Below are 22,730 nucleotides of genomic sequence, written 5' to 3'. Positions count from 1 at the left end.
GTTGACAAATCAAATTCGTATCTAAGGATCAATTCAAGCAAGTTTGAGTTTATTCCGTAAGTTTTACAGCGGGGACGACGGACGAAACACGATGGCTACATATCGTCCTGATCATTGGGGTCAGATGATCTAAAAGTCCGAAATACAACCAAACACCTTTATAGATAAAAACACATTTAATAAGTTCAACTAGGTGACAGGTATTATCCCTGATCTCTTTACAAGTCAACAACATACTCTACACAGTAATAGTTTAGTCTTATAGCCAGGCGACCATGTCTTAATCACACCATTCCTTCGACTGCTAAAATAATCAAGATTACCAGTTTGTAATATTTACCGCGAGAAAACCCTTTTAGGAATAGTAAACCACACATTAGTGTATCCGATACATAAACATGGAAATATTATCATGCATTTAATTTATAATAAGCACCTCACCAATAAAGACAATAGAACCAGGTTTCAATTTCTAAAAGAGAAGGTCTCCTTACGCGTTCGTCCGTAACAATCCTCTACATGGTTCCTCACACTCCCTCACAAGGATGTATATAATGAGGTGGGTTGCAATGAACCATGGTAGAGAAGTGCAATGATTTGAACCTTGTGAAAAATCAATATTATGTCATGTAACCCTGAAACAGATCATATGTGTGACGCAATGAACCCCCGACAGGTTTATTAAATGGAGCGTAATGCACTGAACCATGAGAGATATCAATGGTGTGGTGCATTGCGCAATGACATATTAATAGTGTGGTGCATGGAACCATGGGGGATATTAATGGTCTAGTGGACTAGGCCATGGGGGATATTAATGGTGGTGAACTGGACCATGGGGGATATTAATGGTCTGGTGAACTGGGCCATGGGGGATATTAATGGTCTGGTGGACTGGGCCATGGGGGATATTAATGGTCTGTTGAACTGGACCATGGGGGAAATTAATTGTCTGGTGGACTGGGCCATGGGGGATATTAATGGTCTGGTGTAATGGACCATGGCGGATAATAATGGTCTGGTGAACTGGACCATGGGGGATATTAATGGTGTGGTGGACTGGACCATGGGGGATATTAATTGTGTGTAGAACTGGACCATGGGGGATATTAATGGTCTGGTGGACTGGGCCATGGGGGATATTAATGGTCTGGTGGACTGGACCATGGGGGATATTAATGGTCTAGTGGACTGGGCCATGGGGGATATTAATGGTTTGGTGGACTGGACCATGGGGGATATTAATGGTCTGGTGAACTGGACCATGGGGGATATTAATGGTTTGGTGGACTGGACCATGGGGGATATTAATGGTTTGGTGGACTGGGCCATGGGGGATATTAATGGTCTGGTGAACTGGACCATGGGGGATATTAATGGTCTGGTGTACTGGACCATGGGGGATATTAATGGTCTGGTGTACTGGACCATGGCGGATAATAATGGTCTGGTGAACTGGACCATGGGGGATATTAATGGTGTGGTGGACTGGACCATGGGGGATATTAATGGTGTGCTGCATTGCATCATGCGAAATATCCCTGGTATGTTATTCTGACCCATATAGGATATTAATTGTGTAGTGAACCAAACCATGGAAAATATTAATGGCATGGTACACAGACCAGTCCCTTGTGGATACTAATGAAAGTATAACATTAACAGACATTGAGGGAACCTCTAACTAAATTAATTATATTATGTGTGTTTAACTCTTACTATGGATTACACATGGTTTATTGTCCCAAACTAATCTTGCTTGTGGTGTACATGTTATGTAATGTATGATTTGTGATCTAAACATGCAATATTTCAGGCCTATGGTAGAGCAAAAGTTGGCTTGAGTTATAGGGAAAATGTTACTTCCTGTACTAGATTTGATGAGGGATCCCAGAGACTAAGATAGTTACCAATTACCAAGTATAATATAAATATGCAGGCCAACATGGCTTTTCTTTACAATGACAAAATAGTATCACAAAGCGAAGATATTACTACAATAATATTAAACAAATGTTTTATTTTCAATAAAAATGCCCTATATATGTATTCTAAATTAACTTATCAACAAAAAATAAGTTAGATTTAAAAATTGTCACCTCGCAACATAAATTAATTTGACTGAAAAATTGCTTTCATTTCATGATTGATGTTTTAAAATTCTATATATATAAGATGTGAATTATCAGTACAAGGGTGTACTGTAGAACATGATCAGGGAAACAAGTCGGTAAATCCTATATATACTTACATACTTACGTACATCTCACTTAAAACAGTCATACATACCATATATTAATATGTATAATCAAATTTTCATTGTAGTTTGTAAACAGGGTTCAGAGTTCTTCATCATGGGCGATCTAACAGACATACTTTGAATTTACATGTACTATCCTTTTAGTGCAAGTAAAAAATATTCTATATGCCCAAATATGACTTCCTACTGTTAAATTGCAACCCTCTTGATTTCAAAATTCAAACTAATCATGATTTAAAATGCGTACATATGTCAATCACACACAATTAATACGACCACCCTTTACCTAGTACATTCACAATTTTACCCCACACATGGAAAACTACATGAAAGACATTTACTGTTTTGATATCATCTTGAGCGATATCACTGCCATGATCATTTCCTGATCATCATCTCTTTGTGATACTGTATCTAGCTATTTCTAAAAAGAGAAAAAAGCCCAACATATTGCACATTCACACAAAAATCTACAAATCTGTCAAAGAAATTTCTTTTTTTCGAATGTTAACAACACATATTACTCTAGGAAAATCATGGCCTAAATCTTTTTCTTTTTCTATCTCAATCAGAGATCTTTTTCTACTAAGTATCTCAATCAGAATATGCTCTTGCATAAACCTGAACATCAAAGAGTGTTTGTTACTCGCAATTCATGATCAGTTGTATGCTAGACTCAGCTGGAGATTAGTCATTCAAAACATGATCTTTGAATTTTGAACAGCATACACATACGTCAAAATAAATTCACAGAAACCCTAAACGCAAAGCTGGACTAAAGGGAAAAACTCTTATGCACAGTATGTCTTGATCAGAAGCAAGAAAGAGCAAATGTACAGGTAAAACACTTTATAATTTTAATATAGGATATAGGAGTTTTATTAAATTTTTAAAATATTATATTTGTCATGAACAACGTGCATAAGTTCAGAATAATCAATATTAAATCAGTATGTCGTTAGTATATCAACATAAAGCAAAATTCTCCTTTTATCTGGTCCGACTTTGTTTGACTCCTATCAAGTCAACAATACCAATACAATTAAGCTTTAGCAAACCCATTTCTCTGGTCTCTTGGGTTATTACTAGTTTTTACTTTGTTTATTGTGAAACAGTTACAACATAAATATTGTATTATTATTTTAAGCCTCTTCTATCTGATTTTATGTCAATATTCACTGGAAATATTTTGTATTTTGCGAGATATTAATTATTTCATTAAAACTCTTGGCAATAGTACTAGTCCATGAATTATGAGATGTGCTTCTTCTAAATAAAAAGAAAGATCCTAACTCAAATGTTGGAAAATCGAAGACAAAAGAAAAGGTTTTGGACAGAGAGAGAGTGATTCTATGTTGTGAAAATTATGGGATTAAGAAAATGATAGTAGTGTATTCATTTTACCTGAAATTCCTACACACCTGTAAGCACTATTACATGTTGAATTTTTATCTGCTATGAAACCCATACGTGTATTTTTTGTACAGACCTTTGACTTTGTCACTTTTGTCACCCTTACCGGTATACATCATAAATAACATCATATATTCCTAACATTCTTAACAATTGCACTAACTCCTACATCACTTTTCCCCTATTTCATATGGAGGTAGTGGTATATCAATAGCTTCATTGCCCAGCTTCAGTCTCAGAGTCTTAGGATAAGTATAATACTTGTTTGGGGAGTAGAACTTCTTTGCTTCTATACATGCTGAATTGGTGCCATTTGAAGAGTTACTCCCCTTTACATAATCATTGTTATTGTTGTTTCCATGAAGGCCATCAACTGGCTTGTCCTGAGGTTCCTTCAAACGTGGACTGTCGTCCATCTTAAAAACAACATAATCAGATTGATTCTGGTCAAGTTCTCGCTGCAAATTTGGGTCTGGTCTCATACGAATTGTGAGTTTGGGGATCTTCTTCTCTGGGGACGGACTTGGAGAGGAATCGTAATGGCTGCTCACTGAGTAAGATAGTTTACGTTTGCGGTCTCTGTTCTTGGTATGTCTACTGTATGTTGACAAACACTGGTCGGACACAGAGCGATACATCACATTATTTTTCCTCTTTTTGGTCATTGGTTCTGGCTTCTTATGATTCACACCTTGTTCTACTGCTTTTGTTGATACTTTTACAAATGGACGCGTTAAAAGGTCATGAATCGGCTGCCGAGATGGTGGTTCTGCCGTAGTCGCAGTTAAACGTTCGGACTTTATCTGACTTTGACCAATCACAGATTCTGACTCCCTCAGTTTGAATCCATCGTCACTATGGGAGGTAATGTCACAGTCCAGTTTTGAGCTACACAAACTGTTGTCAAAACAACACAACACTGGCATGTCCGAGTTGTTCCCTGAGTGACACTCATGCTCAAGCTTAGCTGTGAGGTTGATAGCTGCGGCGGGTTTTACCTTATCACAGTCTCGAGTATCCAAAGTTTTGTTTGACGATGTTGACTGTTTCACATGAAGCCGAGGGCTTTGTCGTATAGGAACTGATGGTGAAAGTTTCGGGATCTTATTATTTGAACCACATGAATGTCTCTGCCGTTCACAAGTGTTAACCCGTGTGAGTTTAGGAGACGCTCGAACCAGACTTCGCATATAGGACCCTTGTACTGGCGACACCGATTCAGATTTAACTATTGACCCTGGCTCTGTCTTAATTTTTCCTAATACACTAAAGTCACTTCTTGTGTCTTCTAAATGCTTCACACAAGATGACACAGAGGAGTTTAGACACTCTTCTTTCACAATTTCTGTGGTCCTAGTTGTTTTGAAACGTGGACTCTGTCTAGCGTGTTGGACATCATCCATGGGCTCTGTCTTGATGTGCAATGGAGACAAGAGACCGCCATCTTCTTGGTTGGTTATGTCTGCACAGACAGAAGCAGGCCCATCACCTCCACTTGAATGCCCAGAACCTCTTCCCCTCAAACGAGGACTACTGCGGCACTTTGGAGAGTTACGGAGCCCTGACGATGAACATCCTGGTCCCTTGAATGTTTGAGATGTTTTTGTGTCTGAACTATGATTAACCATTACTAACAAACCTCCATCTGACTGAGACTGCAGGTGATTTTTATCCCTAGGGTTGCCATCTTCACCAATTTTGGTCACATCGTTGCTGTCAGTTTCACACTCTTCAAAACTGAAACTCATTCTTTTACACGGTGATTTGATCTTAGCACACACGGCAGAATTGGACATTTCATTTCTAACTTGATTATTGTTCTCACAATGTACAGGTTCCTGAGTAAATTTACCACCACGTGTACGCCTGAACCTCTTGCGACTTTTCCTTGGAGATTTGTTCATGCTTGCAAGGACAGAGCTCGCTTTTACAGTCTTGTTTTGGTTGATAGATGAAGGGAGTTTTGTTTCTATGACCACTTGTGGATCTGGAAGGTTCAGACCCTGCGACAGGATAATTTCTGCATCGTATCGTGTGATGCCACGCTTTTTCAGTTCTGCAGCTTTCAGCAGGTGGGAGTGTCTCTTTAAGTTACCATCTCGAATGTCCCAGTTTTCTATAATAGAAACAAAATATTGTTATATCGTTTTTGTTGAATTTTGAGACTTTACAGCAAATGAACAGGTCATTAGGGCACTTCAAAAAGATGTCAAAGAGAATTACACAAACTTTAACTGTAGATTAAAAGTTTAAAAAAATTCTAAATTGGTATTTTAATATTGGAAATGAATTTGTAACTTTATATCATATATATTTCAGATTTAAACTTTTGTATTTAAAGGAAAACTAATATAATTTCCTGTTGTGTACAACAGTCTTGTAAGTTTTGTCTACAGTAGTGACATACATTTTCATATAAATTGTAAGTTAGAAGATCATGACACCCTTTTAAATAATGGCATTTGATATAATCAACATATTTTCAAAAGCCTATTTTCTAGAGTGAAGACAGAGATGTTCTGTTTTTAATACCCATCTATACTTGAATTCTCTTCAGAATATTAAAGTGATTTCAATTCCATACATCAGTTTTCCTAACTGGAGCATATTGGTATGAATTCATGACATTCTAAGATCAGCAATAACACAACTGCAGTAACATTCTGGATGAAAAGCAATCTGATAAGATGAAAAGCATATTACTTGATTCATAATTAGCAATACCATTGCCAAATTCTGCTGCACCAGTCATTCCTGCTGCTGGTCGACTTTTTTCCGTCTCAATTTTCTGACGTGTCAGTCTGTCGTCTGTGTCACGGAGTCTGTACCCCTTCTCGAGTTGATCCGCTGGTACAGAGTTTTTGGGCCGGAACGCTCCCACCTTACGTCTGTGGCAACCAACAGATCATTTAAGTTAATGATGTAGAATGAACACGACACAAGAATACTTAATTCAAAAACAAATTCTTCTTCTGATGAATTTCAGAATACTTGTGCATTATTGTAAGGAAGATAAATGAAAGGGTCATTTAGAAATGGCAGATGATACGCTGACCAACACAGACTCAACTTGTGGCATTACAACAAAATTCTGTTAACATCCTGATCTCCGACAGCTGTAGACATCATTTCACTGAAATCATATATAGACTCTGTCTGGATTTGTGTATATGTGAAATAATACGGCTTTGTGTAGATTTGTGTACATGTGAAATAATACGACTTTGTGTAGGTTTGTGTACATGTGAAATAATACGGCTTTGTGTAGATTTGTGTACATGTGAAAAAACACGGCTTTGTGTGGATTTGTGTTCATGTGAAATAATACAGCTTTGTATAGATTTGTTTACATGTGAAAAAATATGGCTTTGTGTGGATTTGTGTACATGGGAAATAATACCACTTTGTGTAGATTTGTGTACATGTAAAATAATACCACTTTGTCTTGATCTGTGTACATGTAAAATAATATGGTTTTGTGTCGATTTGTGTACATGTGAAATAATACCACTTTGTGTAGATTTGTGTACATGTGAAATAATATGGCTATGTCTGGATTTGGGTATATATGTGAAATAATTACAAAGAAAGAATGAAGAGATATTGCGACCAAACCAAAGTACCTTTCACAAGTTTCACATTCACAAAGACAGTTGTTATCTCCAAAGAAGTCTTCGCCATACATACAGAAGATTTCTTCACCAGGTTCGATGTCCCTGAGAACTTTAACACAGGCAGTATCACGACCAGTCGATACAAACTGCAAATAAATCAATCAACTAGTAATGAATCACCTATGTACACATGGTATACCAAAGAGCTACAGTACAGCTCGAGTGGCCATTGCTAAATCCACGCTATATCACGGACAAAATGAGGCTGTCCACTCAAATGTCCACAAGTGGACAAGAAGCCCACGCAATACCGCGAGCCGTGACGGATCAGCGTATACCGCGGACGTCCACGCTATACGACGATATGTCGCGGACCACCAGATACCGCGGTCCACTAGATACCACGAGACACAGTGGTCCACTAAATACTGTGGATCACTATCTAGCGTTGGCCCCTAAATCCATGGGAAGAACCACTAAAAAAACATGAAAATCTTAGCCGTGAAAATCCATTGATTAATCGGATATCAAATAAGTCTGCATTCAAACAATTGTCTTTTCCCGAGCGTAAGTTATTATTGTGTACAGTAGCGATCCTCTACATATTGCCGTATTCCAGAAACACGTGTAAAGGTAGTTTGCAAGACAAGCAATACACTAAAGATGAAATAAAAGTATAAATTGTTTTAGAAGAACATTTTATTATACATGGTTCATAAGTGTTTTGCTTCTAAAGTGTTTCATCTCGGGTTGTGACGATGTATAGTTCAGGACGGCGGACAAACCAGTTCTTACAGATGGTTTTGAATATTACTAACAATATATTATTAACAGAACCATTACCTTTTATTGGACATATAAAATACTGTTTGATCGACCTACTTACTTTTTATTGATAACCACGCCATTTCGTTGTGTATTAGCACCGGAAGTTGGGCTGAACATGTGCGTATAAAATGTTACTGTAACTGAGTTGGCGTTTTATCCGATTTAATAGACAGCACTGACCGTTACAGTTGTACTCTGAACACCTCGGCAGTAATCACGCTATTGTTTCAGCAGTTTAAAGATTAAATAGGCGCCGGTGACTGTGTCATTTCTACACCTGTAAAAACATCATCCGGGTAGATCTACCGGTGTGTCAGAGATTTGTTCCGCTTGAGCGAGCGGGTAGATGAGTTGTTGACTATCGTGTGTACTAATATCGGCGACCGCCTTAGGAAATTACCTGATGTAAGTAAAGCAATTCTTTTTATCACCAAGACTTGTTGTTATAAGATTCAACCGACAATTTCTTTTATGAATTTATGGAACACTTATAATAGCATGTAGGTTAGTAGTGCCGATATGTTCAGTATTACAAACGTAATTTAGCTCTTAAAAAATGTCGGCGTTTACCACCGATCGACGAAAATTATACTTCCGAGTTATTCGATCATTTCAAATAGGATTTTTATTGTTGGGACCAAATTTTCACTTCGTATTGTCCGAGTTTTCTTTACTATGATAAAGAGAGAATTCGGCCGGGACCGACGAGGTACTTCCAGTTAAGCGGGGTATTCGAGTTTTCCGAGTTCGAGTTAACGAAGTTCCACTGTAGTTATATTCGTAAGAAGCTATTTTTTATTGTTGCGCCGACTCTAATTGGTTGATGGGCGGAGTCTGAGTGAATTGATAAAGAGTGACGGGTGTAGCATTGCCTCGGGCTTTGTTATCGATAGTTTTTTGCAGGCTTTTGAACTTGTTAGAAACTGAGCGTGCATTGAATTTTCGTAATTGATATGCAAATATAAATGAGACACTTATAATATCTGACTAATTTTCAGAATACATTTTGAATTTTTGAAATAAAGAGATGACCAATATATTTGTATCAATAAAGAAGAACGCTCCAGTAATCATTGATATAAAATAATATATAAGGATAAGAAATCGTGCTGAGTGACGTGAAAGCATTCATATCCAGTCAAAACAATCCACATGTGTCCCAATTAGTGATGGATAATTTTGCAGGTATCAACTATATTTGGTAGATAATACGACTGGGCTTATTTAAAAACAGACATGTTGATGTTCTGACCTAATTTTACCAACATATAGAATCTCGCCTATTTTTACAGTAGTGCTTTCGTAAACGCAACAGGTTATGTAGACTGCTTTTGATATATTGAAGAGACCATTTATTACAATAATATAGCGATAGTTTCTTATTCAGATAAAATATATAACCATGCAAAGATTATACTGTACAAATGTTTAACTTTTGTGTCAGAAATGAAACGTGTACTGTACTGTTTTGGGGCCTACTGTAGCTACGCATTAACCGAGCGGCTTCGCGCAATAACCATAATAATTATCGCGTAATGAAGAACGTTTAACGATCAATTAACATTGAATTAAATAAAATTCTATTATTGTACTTACTTATAAATGTGCCATTGTTCAGGCCGCCGTTGTTACGTATTAGATTTACGATGGATGTGTTTGTGTCTAATGATTTCACTCTGCCGAGATTTTCACCGATATTGACTCGAATAGTTCGAACTCACGCTTATTTTCTGAAGCAAAATTTCGAATAATTCGAACCGGTTCGTCAATATTTATTTAATTTTGTTCGAACTAACCGGAGGTTTACCGTACATCGTAGTTAGTAAACTACTATTTGTAACTAGGAAATGGCAGTCGTCGTCGCTAGTCATTTCTATGAAACATACATGTACATTTACTAGCACCGTGCCAGAAGTGTAAAAAAAATTTCATGCATTTTCCACCTTTTATTTAGTGTTAACTTTTATTGTTTCATACAGACATAATACAACAAATATCGCTTCAGGACTGAAGAGGATATGGACTGTACCTTTACTGAGAAACAATAAAGTTTCAGAAAATACATCAATTACAATTAATTGAACTCTTGTTGCATCAATAATTTATTCTATTTTATCAAAATGTATAGCCAGGATTTGCGTGATAGTTTGAAAATATGGACGGTGTATACCATTTTACTGCCTAAATCTTCTGCTGGATTTTATATACAAAATGTACTTTGTATGTATTGTGATTGTTACCGTTCCGCTAACGATTGCTCTTTCTCCATATTAACAAAATGAAAATATGAATTTTCAAATTAAGAGCAAAAGATAAAAGTTTTCCAAGAATACAACATGCGGATGTGAAAATCTAGAGGATATTTTTCAGATTAAGATAAATTCTACCTATAGTGTTTCACCTATTGTTCTTGATACGAATGAAATTATCTTGAGGATGAATCATTTTATGTCTTTATGTTAAATAATTAAAAGCTATTGACGCTATGAGTTGTATCTAATAATTCAGAAATGATTAACGAAGATTCGTGTTTTGTTGTAGGATATACAACGAGGACGAGGATATTTTGCATTTAAATAAATAACGAAGGCCGCAGTTATTACTTAAAATTGCAAAATATCCGAATCCGAGTTGTATATCCTGCATACCCTCGATTAATAGTAAATTGTGTTCAGGATTTTGCATAGAGTTTTTGTCACATGTCGACTCCCTATTTTTCAGGTTGAACTGATTTCCATATAAGGACATAAGATAATTTACTTCACGTTCTAGTAACCAATGATGCATTGCATTTATTTGCTGCTAAGAGTATATCTTTTTCCCGGTTTCGGAGAATACACGGAGTATATGTTGACAGGTTGTCTGTCTCGTGCATTGGCAATAGCCAATCAGATAGGGCCATGGGTTAGGTGTAGATCGGGTATAGGTTGGGTAGTCATTCTAGCTCAGAACGTCGCACATGTAGTACGGCAAAATGGAAATTTTGCATACAGTAGATATATTGCATTTATAGAGGCATGTTTGGGTGTCGCTAAATGGTTAGAAATCCCAGCTAAAAAAAAAAACAAAAAAAAACCTTAAGCATTGTCGGGCTGGTACACCTCCTATTCTCCTATAAATAGGTTTCAGGTTGGGTGGTGCGCTTGGTTTTTTAGGATTTTAATGCGACAACCTGTGAGAGGGGATGAAAAGGAGAAACATTGAGACGTATCTAATGTACTTTACTTACGATTTTTGAATAAACGCCGTCTCCGTCCGTACTAGCGGTGGAACATATGTGTTGGTTTTTGATATATATATATATATGTATATATACGTGTAGGGAGTATAAAGAGGACCCGCTTTTATCAGCAGCTTTGTATAAGTATACAAGTCTCTGATAAAAGTAATTGACATAATTTTTAATAAGTATAACGACAGTGTAATTGCTTATAACATAAATGTTTTATCATGGCCTTAGCTATGCTTATACAGACATATGGGCGTGATATTCTGCAAAGGTAAGTGTGTTTACTGGTGTAACATACAGGTAACGGTACACGTGTACAGGTGACAGCTCCAGCGTCTGACCGGGTCCACCCAGCCAAACTCGGTCAGCCGTCACTGATGTGTGTTTGTGTCCATGTTTCTGGTAACATACAGGTAATGTGTACATGTGTATATGACCGGCCTTCCTGAAGAAGTCGCACAGTGGGAAGTTCGGTTAGGGGATACACTTCACTGTTTAAAATGATAATCTCAAAGAAAACAGTAAGCACAGGTGTCCATGTAATTAACAATGGGTGACTGGACAGGTGTGAAAGAAGACTGGCACTTTCGGAGTGAAACGGAGGAAAGCAACTCTTAAAGATGAACGCTGATATTTTTATATAGTTTTTATTATTACCGTATATAACACATCCGAAGGCAATTGTTGAATAAATATTTTCTTTCTCTGTATTCCACTTTCGGTAAAGATAAGATGAATCGGGATAAGAACAAACTCACACATGTTATCCCCATATAACAAGTGTTATCGAAACCAGGGACATATAATTTTCTATTATAACGGGCCATATATAACATGTAGCATCTTACTAGTTTTCTATTATAACGGGCTTAATACAGCGTGTTCATCTTACTTATTTTCTATTATAACGTGTCGTTAACATTAAAAAATTGAATAATTTTCTATTTCAACGGGTCTATGTTACATGTAGAATGAATAACGGGCCGTTTATAACATGTAACGACTTGCATCATAATTATAGAAAATCCACTTGAAGATACCACTATATGTGATTTTCTGATAATTGTCCGAAACTGATGACACGTGTTCATGAAAGATTAGTAACTCCCAGACAGGATTCATAGAGTAAATTTTCAACATCGTGGGTATGTGAATGAGCCAACTATGGTTAATTATTCTATAGGCAAAATTTTGAGATACGAATTTGTTTTACTTGTAGGGAAAACGGAACTCACTGAATTCCAAAAATAATGTGTTCGATTTCAACAACTTGAAAATGTATTCCCTATAGTATACATGTAAACGCAATTCTTGACAAAATTCAAGCTCAATTTACGTAAAACCTGTAAAAGCATATCTTGGGAACTGTTTTGAAGTGCATGGAAACCAAACGCTGAACTCACATGTAATTATCGGCTTGTGCCGATTAGAGGGCCAGAAATCACAGACACCTGTGGTGCAGTGACAGGTGTTATAAGCTTGTGGACTGTAATTTCTCACCTGGCAATTGCTTAGCGGTATACCAACCTACTCAAACTTGAGGATTCGTAATCCTCCGAACATGCTGGTATATTTTTTTCTAATTCCTGTTTTAAGAGAAGACATGACTTGCGACACACGAATGGAAAGTAAAATCACAAGGATCTCAATCACTTATACACTTATACAAATACAAAAAGAAAAGAAAAAAATAACCGAAAAAACGAAAATAAAAGAAAAAAAATACACTTAAATTATTGCGAGTTTACTAATACGTTTTACTATTAATTATGATAAGTCACGATGAACTTAATTGTATGTTTTTTTATCACCAAAAAAAAAAACAGAACTAAAATTATGGTTTAAATAAGTTCCTGTGATATGTACCTGTACGTAAACGACCAATAATATTATAATTGTTGCGAAGCACTTTTATGTAATTTCAATGACAACGATCGTATATAAATTATATCTTTCTCAAACATTTAATCGTCTTGTCTCACAAACCAGAGTATCCAGAACTGTTGTATTGTTGGTATGTTTATAAATATTACTTGCGGAGAAAATGGTACATTATCTTTTTTTTTAAATGTTGATGCCGTGTTCCTTTTTACAGCAATGAGTAAGAAATGGTAAACACATAACTAATATACATTTATTGATGATTGACCGATTATTTGATCGTGTATAACATCTGTATGTCCCTGGTATAACACATCAGTCTGTATTACCCAAGCGGTCATTTCAGAGTCCTTTTCACTAAAATCAATCTTTTGAAAGTTCAAATTGATATTGTTGGATTTCAACATCTTGTCAGCAATATTCGCCAAAGTCATCACCCTTAAATCTCATATCCAGATCTTATGTGGAAAGAGAATAAAATTAATTTGAATTAAATCTTCAGACTTGTCTGTGTTGCTACTGTCCACACTGTCGTCTATACTGCTGGCCCCCTTTTCAGTTACTCCGTTAAACCTGTACATGTGACGTCATACCCTGATTAGCAGTCGACCAACAGGTGCAAATCGCCTACTACGATGTGCGATATCTCGGCACTCGGCCAACCAATTTTGATGCGGTTTGCTACATTCTTCTTTGATGGTTACCTAGAATAACATATTTTTATTCCGGGTACACTTTAAGTACTAGTAATTTTTATGCGTGTTCCTTTAGTGTAGTTGTTTTGCCGGGTGGATCGCTGTGATTTCCCACCCTTAAATTGTTACAGAGAACCTACTTGATTTAAACTTTTGTAAAAAGTACTTGGTGTTTAAAAAGTACTCGTAATTATTTAGTATATTGTGAACTCGGAAGAGTACCATTGTTAACATACAGAAAACTTCGCATATTTAAGTACTGGTTGGAACTGCGGAATTCAGATACATGTAATTGTATTTTAAGAAATTGCTAAAGGACTAAGTTTACACAATTTAAATATTGAACATGGACGGTATAGAAACCGTCCAAGAGATCATATGATATGTGAAGTGTGTAATTCTAATGACATTGAAGTTGAATTTCATTTTCTTCTAAGGTACATCTGTTATACTGATTTAAGGCAAAGTATATCAAGCCATATCATTACAGACGTCTTCAAGTTGGCAAATCGACGGCAGAAATATGCCACCTTATTATATGTCAATTCAATACAATTCATTTAATTTATTGACTTTAAGCTTTACAGCTCATCAGTACCAAATGCGTTTGCATAGAAAATGTGATTTTCATTTTTTTTTTATTTGACAGTGGTATGTGTTTTTACACAGTACATATACCACTGGTATCATTTTTTTTAATTCTCATTTTCTATGCAAGCGCCTGTGATCAGTACATATAACATATATAGGTAGCAGTGTACAGTAAAAATGCCAAATTCTGAAAAATATGGCACATGCTTTAGATATGTAAACATTGCCAGTTAACCTTACATATAACCTCTAATAAAGTATATATATTTGAAATCTGTACAACATTTGCAATTTTAATAGAGCTCTGAAGGATAAGTAAACTGATATTTTCTGTGATTTTTAGAGCTGTGAATACCATGGTAACAGCTTAAAAAATTCTCAAAAATTGCAAAATATTATGATATTTGACCCAAAATGGCACAATTCTCTACACAATTTTTTTTCTGAAACCTGTTTAAAATTAAATATCTCTATCCCAAAGACAGAATTAATCTTGTTTGGACATATGTTGTAAATTAAGTTTTTCCGCTATCTTACCTTTTCTGTGGGCTTCCATTTTGCGCTGTAGGCCAAACTAAATTTCCAGTGTAAACACACGTTCGGAAAATCCGGATATTTAAAATCCGGAACCAATTTATTGATTTTTGTTTTAATAAATGTGAAGCCTGTATGTACTACTTCATACTGGATATACCAATTATAGTGTACATTTATTTTTTCATTTTTTATACATATCATAATACAGGAGTTATTTGCTTAACAAAAAAATTGCCCATGGCCAGGCTGTCTTACTGTGGTGTGCTACCTTATACATCACTTTTGTTAATTCTAATTTTACTAAAAACCCCATGAATGTCTAGAATATGTTCCGACGAACAAAATGACATATCGGGTTACTGTGTATCTTTAATAGTCACCGAGTATTGCTGATTTCCCTGAGAGGTGTATTTTGACAACTTTTTCTCCCAATCCAGTAATAAGGGGAGGTAATTTTAAAGATGAAAACTCCCATAATTCTGTATATCTCTTGAATAAAGCTGTGTTTTGAGTTGAATGTGGTACTTTGAGTCTCTGTGCATGTAATCAAGCAAAAAATACTATACAACTATCAAATTTAGCCTTGTAATATGACGTCATAGTTACCATGACGTCATCAGTAACTATGACGTCATCAGATGGTATCTATGACGTCATAAATACTCAATGGTGTCATAATAAATAACCAAATTCCTTTCCAAACCTCAGCTTAGCAACACATGCAATATTCTAACTGATAAATCATGACATGACATCCAAGATTTCAAAATGTCATGCCTATGACATCACAGTCATCTGTTTCCACCCCGGTAATTCAGATATGTACCAATGATCATATGAAAGTGTCCGCTGATCCCATTTTATGCGGAAAATGCTATTTTTTCTGCTTTACCGAAGGAAGTGACAATAATTGACAATATTGTATCAACCGTACACTCCATCAATTGAAATTACATGCTTACCAATGTATAAATAAATTGAAAAAAATGGTTTCACCAAATATTTCAAAAAATAACACTTACTGTAATAGTTTCCATGGATACGGGGTAATAAATCAGGTAAAACAAACCAGAATTCAGTCTATATGGTTTGTTAGATACCCAATAAGTTATTTTGGGTTTGTTATAAAACATAGAATATCTTTTCAATTTACACTGACTCATTAACATTATGCTTAATTAACCCACCCTTAAAATGGGTAAATATGCGAGTTACCTCCCTTGATTCCTCTAATATGACAAGCCTGATAATAAACAAGTTTTAAATTGTTTTTATGCATTTTTGAGCAATAATGAACTAAAATGAAGCTTAATCAAGCATAATTAAGCACAATTTCCAAAAAATAACATTTTTCAGCCCTTATAAGGTAGCAGTGTACAGTAAAAATGCCAAATTCTGAAAAATATGGCACATGCTTTAGATATGTAAACATTGCCAGTTAACCTTACATATAACCTCTAATAAAGTATATATATTTGAAATCTGTACAACATTTGCAATTTTAATAGAGCTCTGAAGGATAAGTAAACTGATATTTTCTGTGATTTTTAGAGCTGTGAATACCATGGTAACAGCTTAAAAAATTCTCAAAAATTGCAAAATATTATGATATTTGACCCAAAATGGCACAATTCTCTACACAATTTTTTTTCTGAAACCTATTTAAAATTAAATATCTCTATCCCAAAGACAGAATTAATCTTGTTTGGACATATGTTGTAAATTAAGTTTTTCCGCTATCTTACCTTTTCTGTGGGCTTCCATTTTGCGCTGTAGGCCAAACTAAATTTCCTGTGTAAACACACGTTCGGAAAATCCGGATATTTAAAATCCGGAACCAATTTATTGATTTTTGTTTTAATAAATGTGAAGCCTGTATGTACTACTTCATACTGGATATACCAATTATAGTGTACATTTATTTTTTCATTTTTTATACATATCATAATACAGGAGTTATTTGCTTAACAAAAAAATTGCCCATGGCCAGGCTGTCTTACTGTGGTGTGCTACCATACAATACAATAAATCAATATATCATACGACTCTCTAGACAAGATAAATCTTACCAAAGATCGTCCCGGGCGTTAAAAAAAGGCTGTCATATTTGCAGACGGTCAAAGCGTCTCCGGACAGATAATTTTTTTACAGTGGCAAAGTTTAGATAATCTTTTTTATATCATTCTTAAGTGTGTCTTATCTAAATGTCACAAACATGTACATAAACCAAGGAAGGATCTTTCTCCAACTACTTACAAGCATATTTTTTCCTGGTTATAATTTTCCTGAAATGTTTTATGATCCTTATATATAAGTGATATATGTCGCTGCTTGATAATACCACTGATAAAGATAGCGTTTAATACATCCTGAAATTGGCTATAGACAATTGTACAAATATCAGATTATTAAGAACGTGTGACTATGCTTGTGTACTCATCACTGTTTGTCAACATGTCATCCGATTACAGGTAAGTTGTGAATTAAAGTTATCACAGGTAAGCTGCAGGGTTCCTTTGAACTGTAACTAGGATACTTAGATCTACAGACTTTCCTGTACTGGTATTGAAGATACATGTATAAGTTAGAGGTAAAGCCGTCCATGGCCGGAGAGAGGTATCATATAATAGTAAGATCAAATCATATAATGAACAATTATCATATACGGCAGCTTTGGCGTTCCATATCCGGGCGTGCGTGTTATTTGGTAAGATATATGAACTGTTTCCGGTCTCTGTGCTATGCGAGTACAGTGTACTAATAATACACATATATATTTGTTCGGCTTATCCATAAAGTTTTTTAATTCTTTACATAACACAAGAACAGAATGATTTATCCTAAAAATCAGAGACGTGTATTTCACATATAAAATGCTCTGTCACATTGGGGTGGATGAAAATACCATTCACACGGATCGACCAATCAGCTGCGTATATCTGTGTGATTGACAGGTTACCGTCAGACATCCGCCAATGAAATGTAGACACCCCGTTTGATTGACAGATGTACTTAACATTATACTTATTCTCTGTATTGCCTCCAAAAATGAAGAGTACATAGGAATACAGAACATATATGCAAAGCATTCAGTACAATAAAATAATAAACATTACATATAAACACATTATATGTATGAATTTGTATATAAAGTGCAAAATAAATAGATTATTAGTGTACAGTGAATCCGGACGCCGATAGTACAGAAAACCAGGGAAAACGGAATAGCACGGGGACGGATTTCCGTAACGTTATTTGTACTCACCAGTACGGAAATTCGGATTCCGAAAACCCATTTTGGGAACGGAACATACTTTTTATTAGTAAATTTCCCGCAATAATCCGGACGATTTTTGCATCACGAGGAGAAAAAAATGTCGGGGCAAGTCACCCGTGTCGAGTCGACAGCTGTACAGATTCTCGCTTGACACTGTGCGTGGTCAAAGCGACCGCAGCCAGGTCATAGCCCCGAGTGTTTTATAATAAGACTTCATACACTAACATACTGTACGTGATACAATAATTAATCAATCTCAAATACATGTAATAAATTTATGATCGGTATTTAACATCATTAACACTTGTATTGGGTAAAACCGTTACGTGAAACGAAGACTCATTGAAAGGTGCATGTTATTAATTACACACATGATACATTTACGTATTAGGCAGTGATCACAAGAACTGGGTTAATTACACACAAATTAGTTAATAGTGTCTGATAACTCTGATCCACTTAATGTTTAGTTTAGTTTATTTCCGAATGTAGCACAACATATAGGAATTACATAATACATAAACGTACATTACAATTCATTTGAACAAGACGGCGGAGAACACAACCGATATAATTATAATTTATACCATTACACACATGTATATAACACACTCTCTAAAGCAAGCAAATAACGAAACAACGTCAAAAGCTAACGGTGCACAAACGTTTGACATGAAACGTTCTCAATACGTTGTAGGAAAGTCCCGGACGTTGTGACCGGAATAGGACGTTTTCCGGACGTTCTCCGAAAGTTTTGTGTCCACTGGGTCTGGTCAAATTTCGCTCTGACAGTGATTGTGCAACCGGACAACTGGTATGCGTTTCGGACAAGCAAGTGTCCACCCTATATCGCGGAACAGCGCGAGTCTTCACGGCCTATCGTGTAGTGGTTGCCCACTCAATATCGCGGATCGTCACGAACCACGGTATCGCGTGGATTTTTCATATGTCCACGTGATTCGGTGGACTGTGACGGATCACGGTATACCGTGAATGATCGTGGACAGTCTTGCCCACGCATGTCCCCCTATTTCGCGCATGAGTGGATTAAGCAACGTCCACTCGAGCTGTACTGTATGTCCCAAGCATAATTTTTTCTTTGAGTGATAAAGAACATTAACATTGAAAGCATTTTCATCATGAAATGATACATGATAGCTTTAATATCTTAGCATTTGTTGCTTTATTCATTTGTTTAAAATCTGTTCCTCTAATATCATTGCACTTAGTCATATGAAGCAGTTTTTTTTTCTAAATTTAGAAATAAGAAACTTAACGATTGTCAAAAACTTTTGTTTGAGAGAAAAAGCCAGACATACCTATAGTGATAACTGGCGATCTCTTTCCAGAAAATAACAAACAGTATTTATAACAGCAATCAGCTTATCATAGTTTAACAAAGCTGGCTGGTAAACATGAATATCACATTAAAGGGATATACCTTACAGTTTGGACGACAGTCATGGTTGATGAAGCTTGCTGGCCCAAGCCATAGCTGGGCACAGTTTTTGCGACAGGAATACATGACACTAAAATCGTTGATGCCAGGCCGCAGAAACTGCTCCTCCTCTTCTTTAGTCAGCTCAGCAATACAGCCCACCAACATCGGGATCTTGTCGTTCTTCTGCCTGAGGACAGAAACATATACACTCTTGTTTTCTACTGTAGAAATTTATAAAGTGGAAGTTTGAGTATTGTTTGTCTAAGGGCTATTCAAGTAAAATATCTACTCGATGGGATGACACCACGCATACGTTTGTCACACAGGGACCACCATCAAAAGTAATTTATACAAAACATTAACATACCTTATTAATAAGCAACGTTCACCGTTCTCATGGGCTATATATTCTACAGCAATACATGGCTTTTTCTCACTGGTTTGGGATGGGGCCTTTTTGTCTCATTTTGGAAAGAAAATTTTGCGAATTGGGAAAGAGTTTTTCAGGAGTAAACTGCAAATTTTGGGAATTTGGCTTTAAAATGAAATAATTCCAATTGGGAATGGGGCCCATTAACGGCCCCAAAAAGCCCTGATAGTCTAAAACTTTGCTGCAAAATTTGGGAAATCATCTGGACAAGAATCCTTGTTTTTTAGTATGTGTCAGGGGAGATAACTTTAGTGATAAATGGTCCATATAGCACTAAATCTGAACGCCACAACACATTGTTATACAGATTTAACAAGAAATCTTAGGTCCAGACAAGAGTTTCAACCCGGTATCTGAACTTTGCACAGACTGAACTACCTAATATCAGGTACTTATTGGTGATGCATGTTGTCCAGTTTTGCCTGATTCCAGTGAAGGTAATACTGGTAGTATTATAACTGGTGTGACATACACCAAACTATACTTACCACTGCTGAATGGCACAGATTTTAGCTCCAACTTGGTCCTCCATGGTATATCGGTAACAAGGCAGCACCTCAAAACCTGACCCTCTATGAAACATCCGCAAATATCGGAACACCTGATTCACAAAAAATAACAAAAAATAAAATAAAAATGCATAAATGAAAATAAAAAATAAAAGAATTAATAATGATGTTATATTAAGAGAAAATCTAATATCCAATTATAAACCTGTCATAGTCATTTGCATTTAATATTGATTGACCCCAACCACTCATCAAATTTTAATCCAAGTGTCTCCCACTCTTCCACACAGATTATTCTGGAATAGTCCTCAATAGGACTCCATATTGACCTGACACATGGGTAAAATAATTTGAAAGCATCTCTGTTCACTGACATGTTGTTTGAAGACAGCTTGCTGAGGTTTCGTTTTGTTCAGAAGGAAATTTCGCACAAACTCCCCAACAGTCAGATCTCGGTAAGCCCTCTCCATGTTTTGGTGCGTCTTAAAGCGCTCTATAACTGCCTTCAATTCTTCTTGCATTTTCCCCTTGAGTGGACGGTACCTAAAGAGACAAAAATAAAGTGCCTTTATTAATATATATTCATGAATCTAATACAACAGTAAAAAAAAACATTTTGGTTTTATCAAACTTGTTAAATAGTACAGAAATATGTATACCTTGAGTGACAAACAAGTCATGCCAAATGAATTGATGCATCTATGTACTGAACATATAAAATAAATTCTATATCATGGTAAGATAAAACACAAAATGTATGTAAATGCTGTAATTTCTTTAATTTGACATACAAAACATATCAGATAATCATGATTCTAGAATATGGATGATGAAATACAGTAACATAATAGAAAAGACTTTTAAAACTTGACACCAAGACAAACCTGGTATTCATCTTGTGTGTAGGAAAGCCTAGATATGGATCTAATGTCATGGCTGAGGCCAAGTCATCATTGTCACAGAGCTCCTTGGCCGTCATCCCTGTGGAGGGCACTCCCCTTCCACCGGTTTCCACCACCATCTCACAATCTACAATATACAAACATCACTTAACTGCATTTAGTATCATTTACAGATTTAACCTATATATCAACTTTAGAAATGCATATTTTTTCATATATGTTTCTTTAATTCATAAACGGTTTACAAGAAATAAATGTTAATAAAAGTTACATCTAAAGACAATTTTGGTTGCCATACCTACATGAATAATAGTGTAATGTAATGTATTGATATCTTGTACATTTTTAATGTGTCAAAGGGGAATAACTCTAATAACAACAGACGAATATATTGCATCTCAAACAATGCAGTTTTATTTCATATCATGGCCTTGTCATAACTCGTCCTACATGCTACTTCATTTAATATTACAAATACTTAAAATGTAAAACTTTCATAAGCTCAGTTCGATGTATAGTTGACAACGGTTGAAATGACTTAGGGGTAAATAGGGTACCAGGCTACTTAGCCAATCAACGAACACTTCCAGGTTCAAATTTAGTCTGCAAAAAAAATTCGGGTCGAGATACTAAACTGCTTCAGGGCCTTATCGTTTCATGAAAATGAAACATAGATTATACTCTACTTATATACATAATTTCAGAAAAAATCACCAACAGGAAAAAGTCACTTCCTTTATGTCGATTAACTCTGCTGGGGTCAATTCACTCAGATATTTTAAATATAGGGCAAACCTAAGCTAATATCGAATGAAAACAAAGTGTGTTCAACAGAAAATGCACCGACAGACTTTACTATTTTTCATATTTATGGAAAGATAAATATTTAGTCTTTCCTACTTTGCCTCATTTCACACACGTACTTATATATATCTTGTGTAATCTTGATTCTTAAGACCCAAAATTACCTGTTTCTCTTCAGATACCGATCCGTCCTCATCGATAAAAGGAAATTAGTGGCAAGGCATACCAAATATTTCACAAAGAAAATAGTTCTACAAATAAACAGTGTTTGTATAATGAGTGCTACATATTTTCCTCATATATATTCATTTTATAATAG

General features: G+C 35.7%; 1 protein-coding gene across 2 annotated transcripts; it reads right to left on the bottom strand.

Moving 5' to 3' along the window:
- Positions 1-161: 161 nt before the first annotated feature.
- On the bottom strand, positions 162-22,617 carry LOC117335663. Of its 2 annotated transcripts, none has more exons than XM_033895815.1 (8): positions 22,576-22,617; positions 21,590-21,734; positions 21,080-21,248; positions 20,685-20,797; positions 19,767-19,953; positions 7,297-7,433; positions 6,377-6,561; positions 162-5,789 (listed from the first exon to the last, which is right to left on the bottom strand). In XM_033895815.1, exons 2-8 carry the CDS (start codon positions 21,724-21,726, stop codon positions 3,844-3,846), a joined length of 2,874 nt encoding a protein of 957 aa, XP_033751706.1. In that variant the 5' UTR covers positions 21,727-21,734; positions 22,576-22,617; the 3' UTR covers positions 162-3,843. The 2 variants fall into 2 exon arrangements, with proteins under 2 accessions (XP_033751706.1, XP_033751707.1); XM_033895816.1 differs by having other exon boundaries at positions 6,398-6,561.
- Between the last annotated feature and the right edge of the window lie 113 nt (positions 22,618-22,730).

This window comes from Pecten maximus, chromosome 10 (genome assembly GCF_902652985.1).
Source record: "Pecten maximus chromosome 10, xPecMax1.1, whole genome shotgun sequence".
Taxonomy (NCBI): domain Eukaryota; kingdom Metazoa; phylum Mollusca; class Bivalvia; order Pectinida; family Pectinidae; genus Pecten; species Pecten maximus.
This window is presented reverse-complemented; position numbering and strand designations above follow the sequence as displayed.

Excerpts from the sequence above, each read along its gene's own strand:
- LOC117335663 (XM_033895815.1), bottom strand. The coding sequence starts at position 21,726 with ATGGTGGTGGAAACCGGTGGAAGGGGAGTGCCCTCCACAGGGATGACG. Across the intron at positions 20,798-21,079 it reads AAGCTGTCTTCAAACAACAT|GTGTTCCGATATTTGCGGAT; the intron begins GTCAGTGAACAG and ends TTTGTGAATCAG. Across the intron at positions 6,562-7,296 it reads GAATGTGAAACTTGTGAAAG|ACGTAAGGTGGGAGCGTTCC; the intron begins GTACTTTGGTTT and ends TGGTTGCCACAG.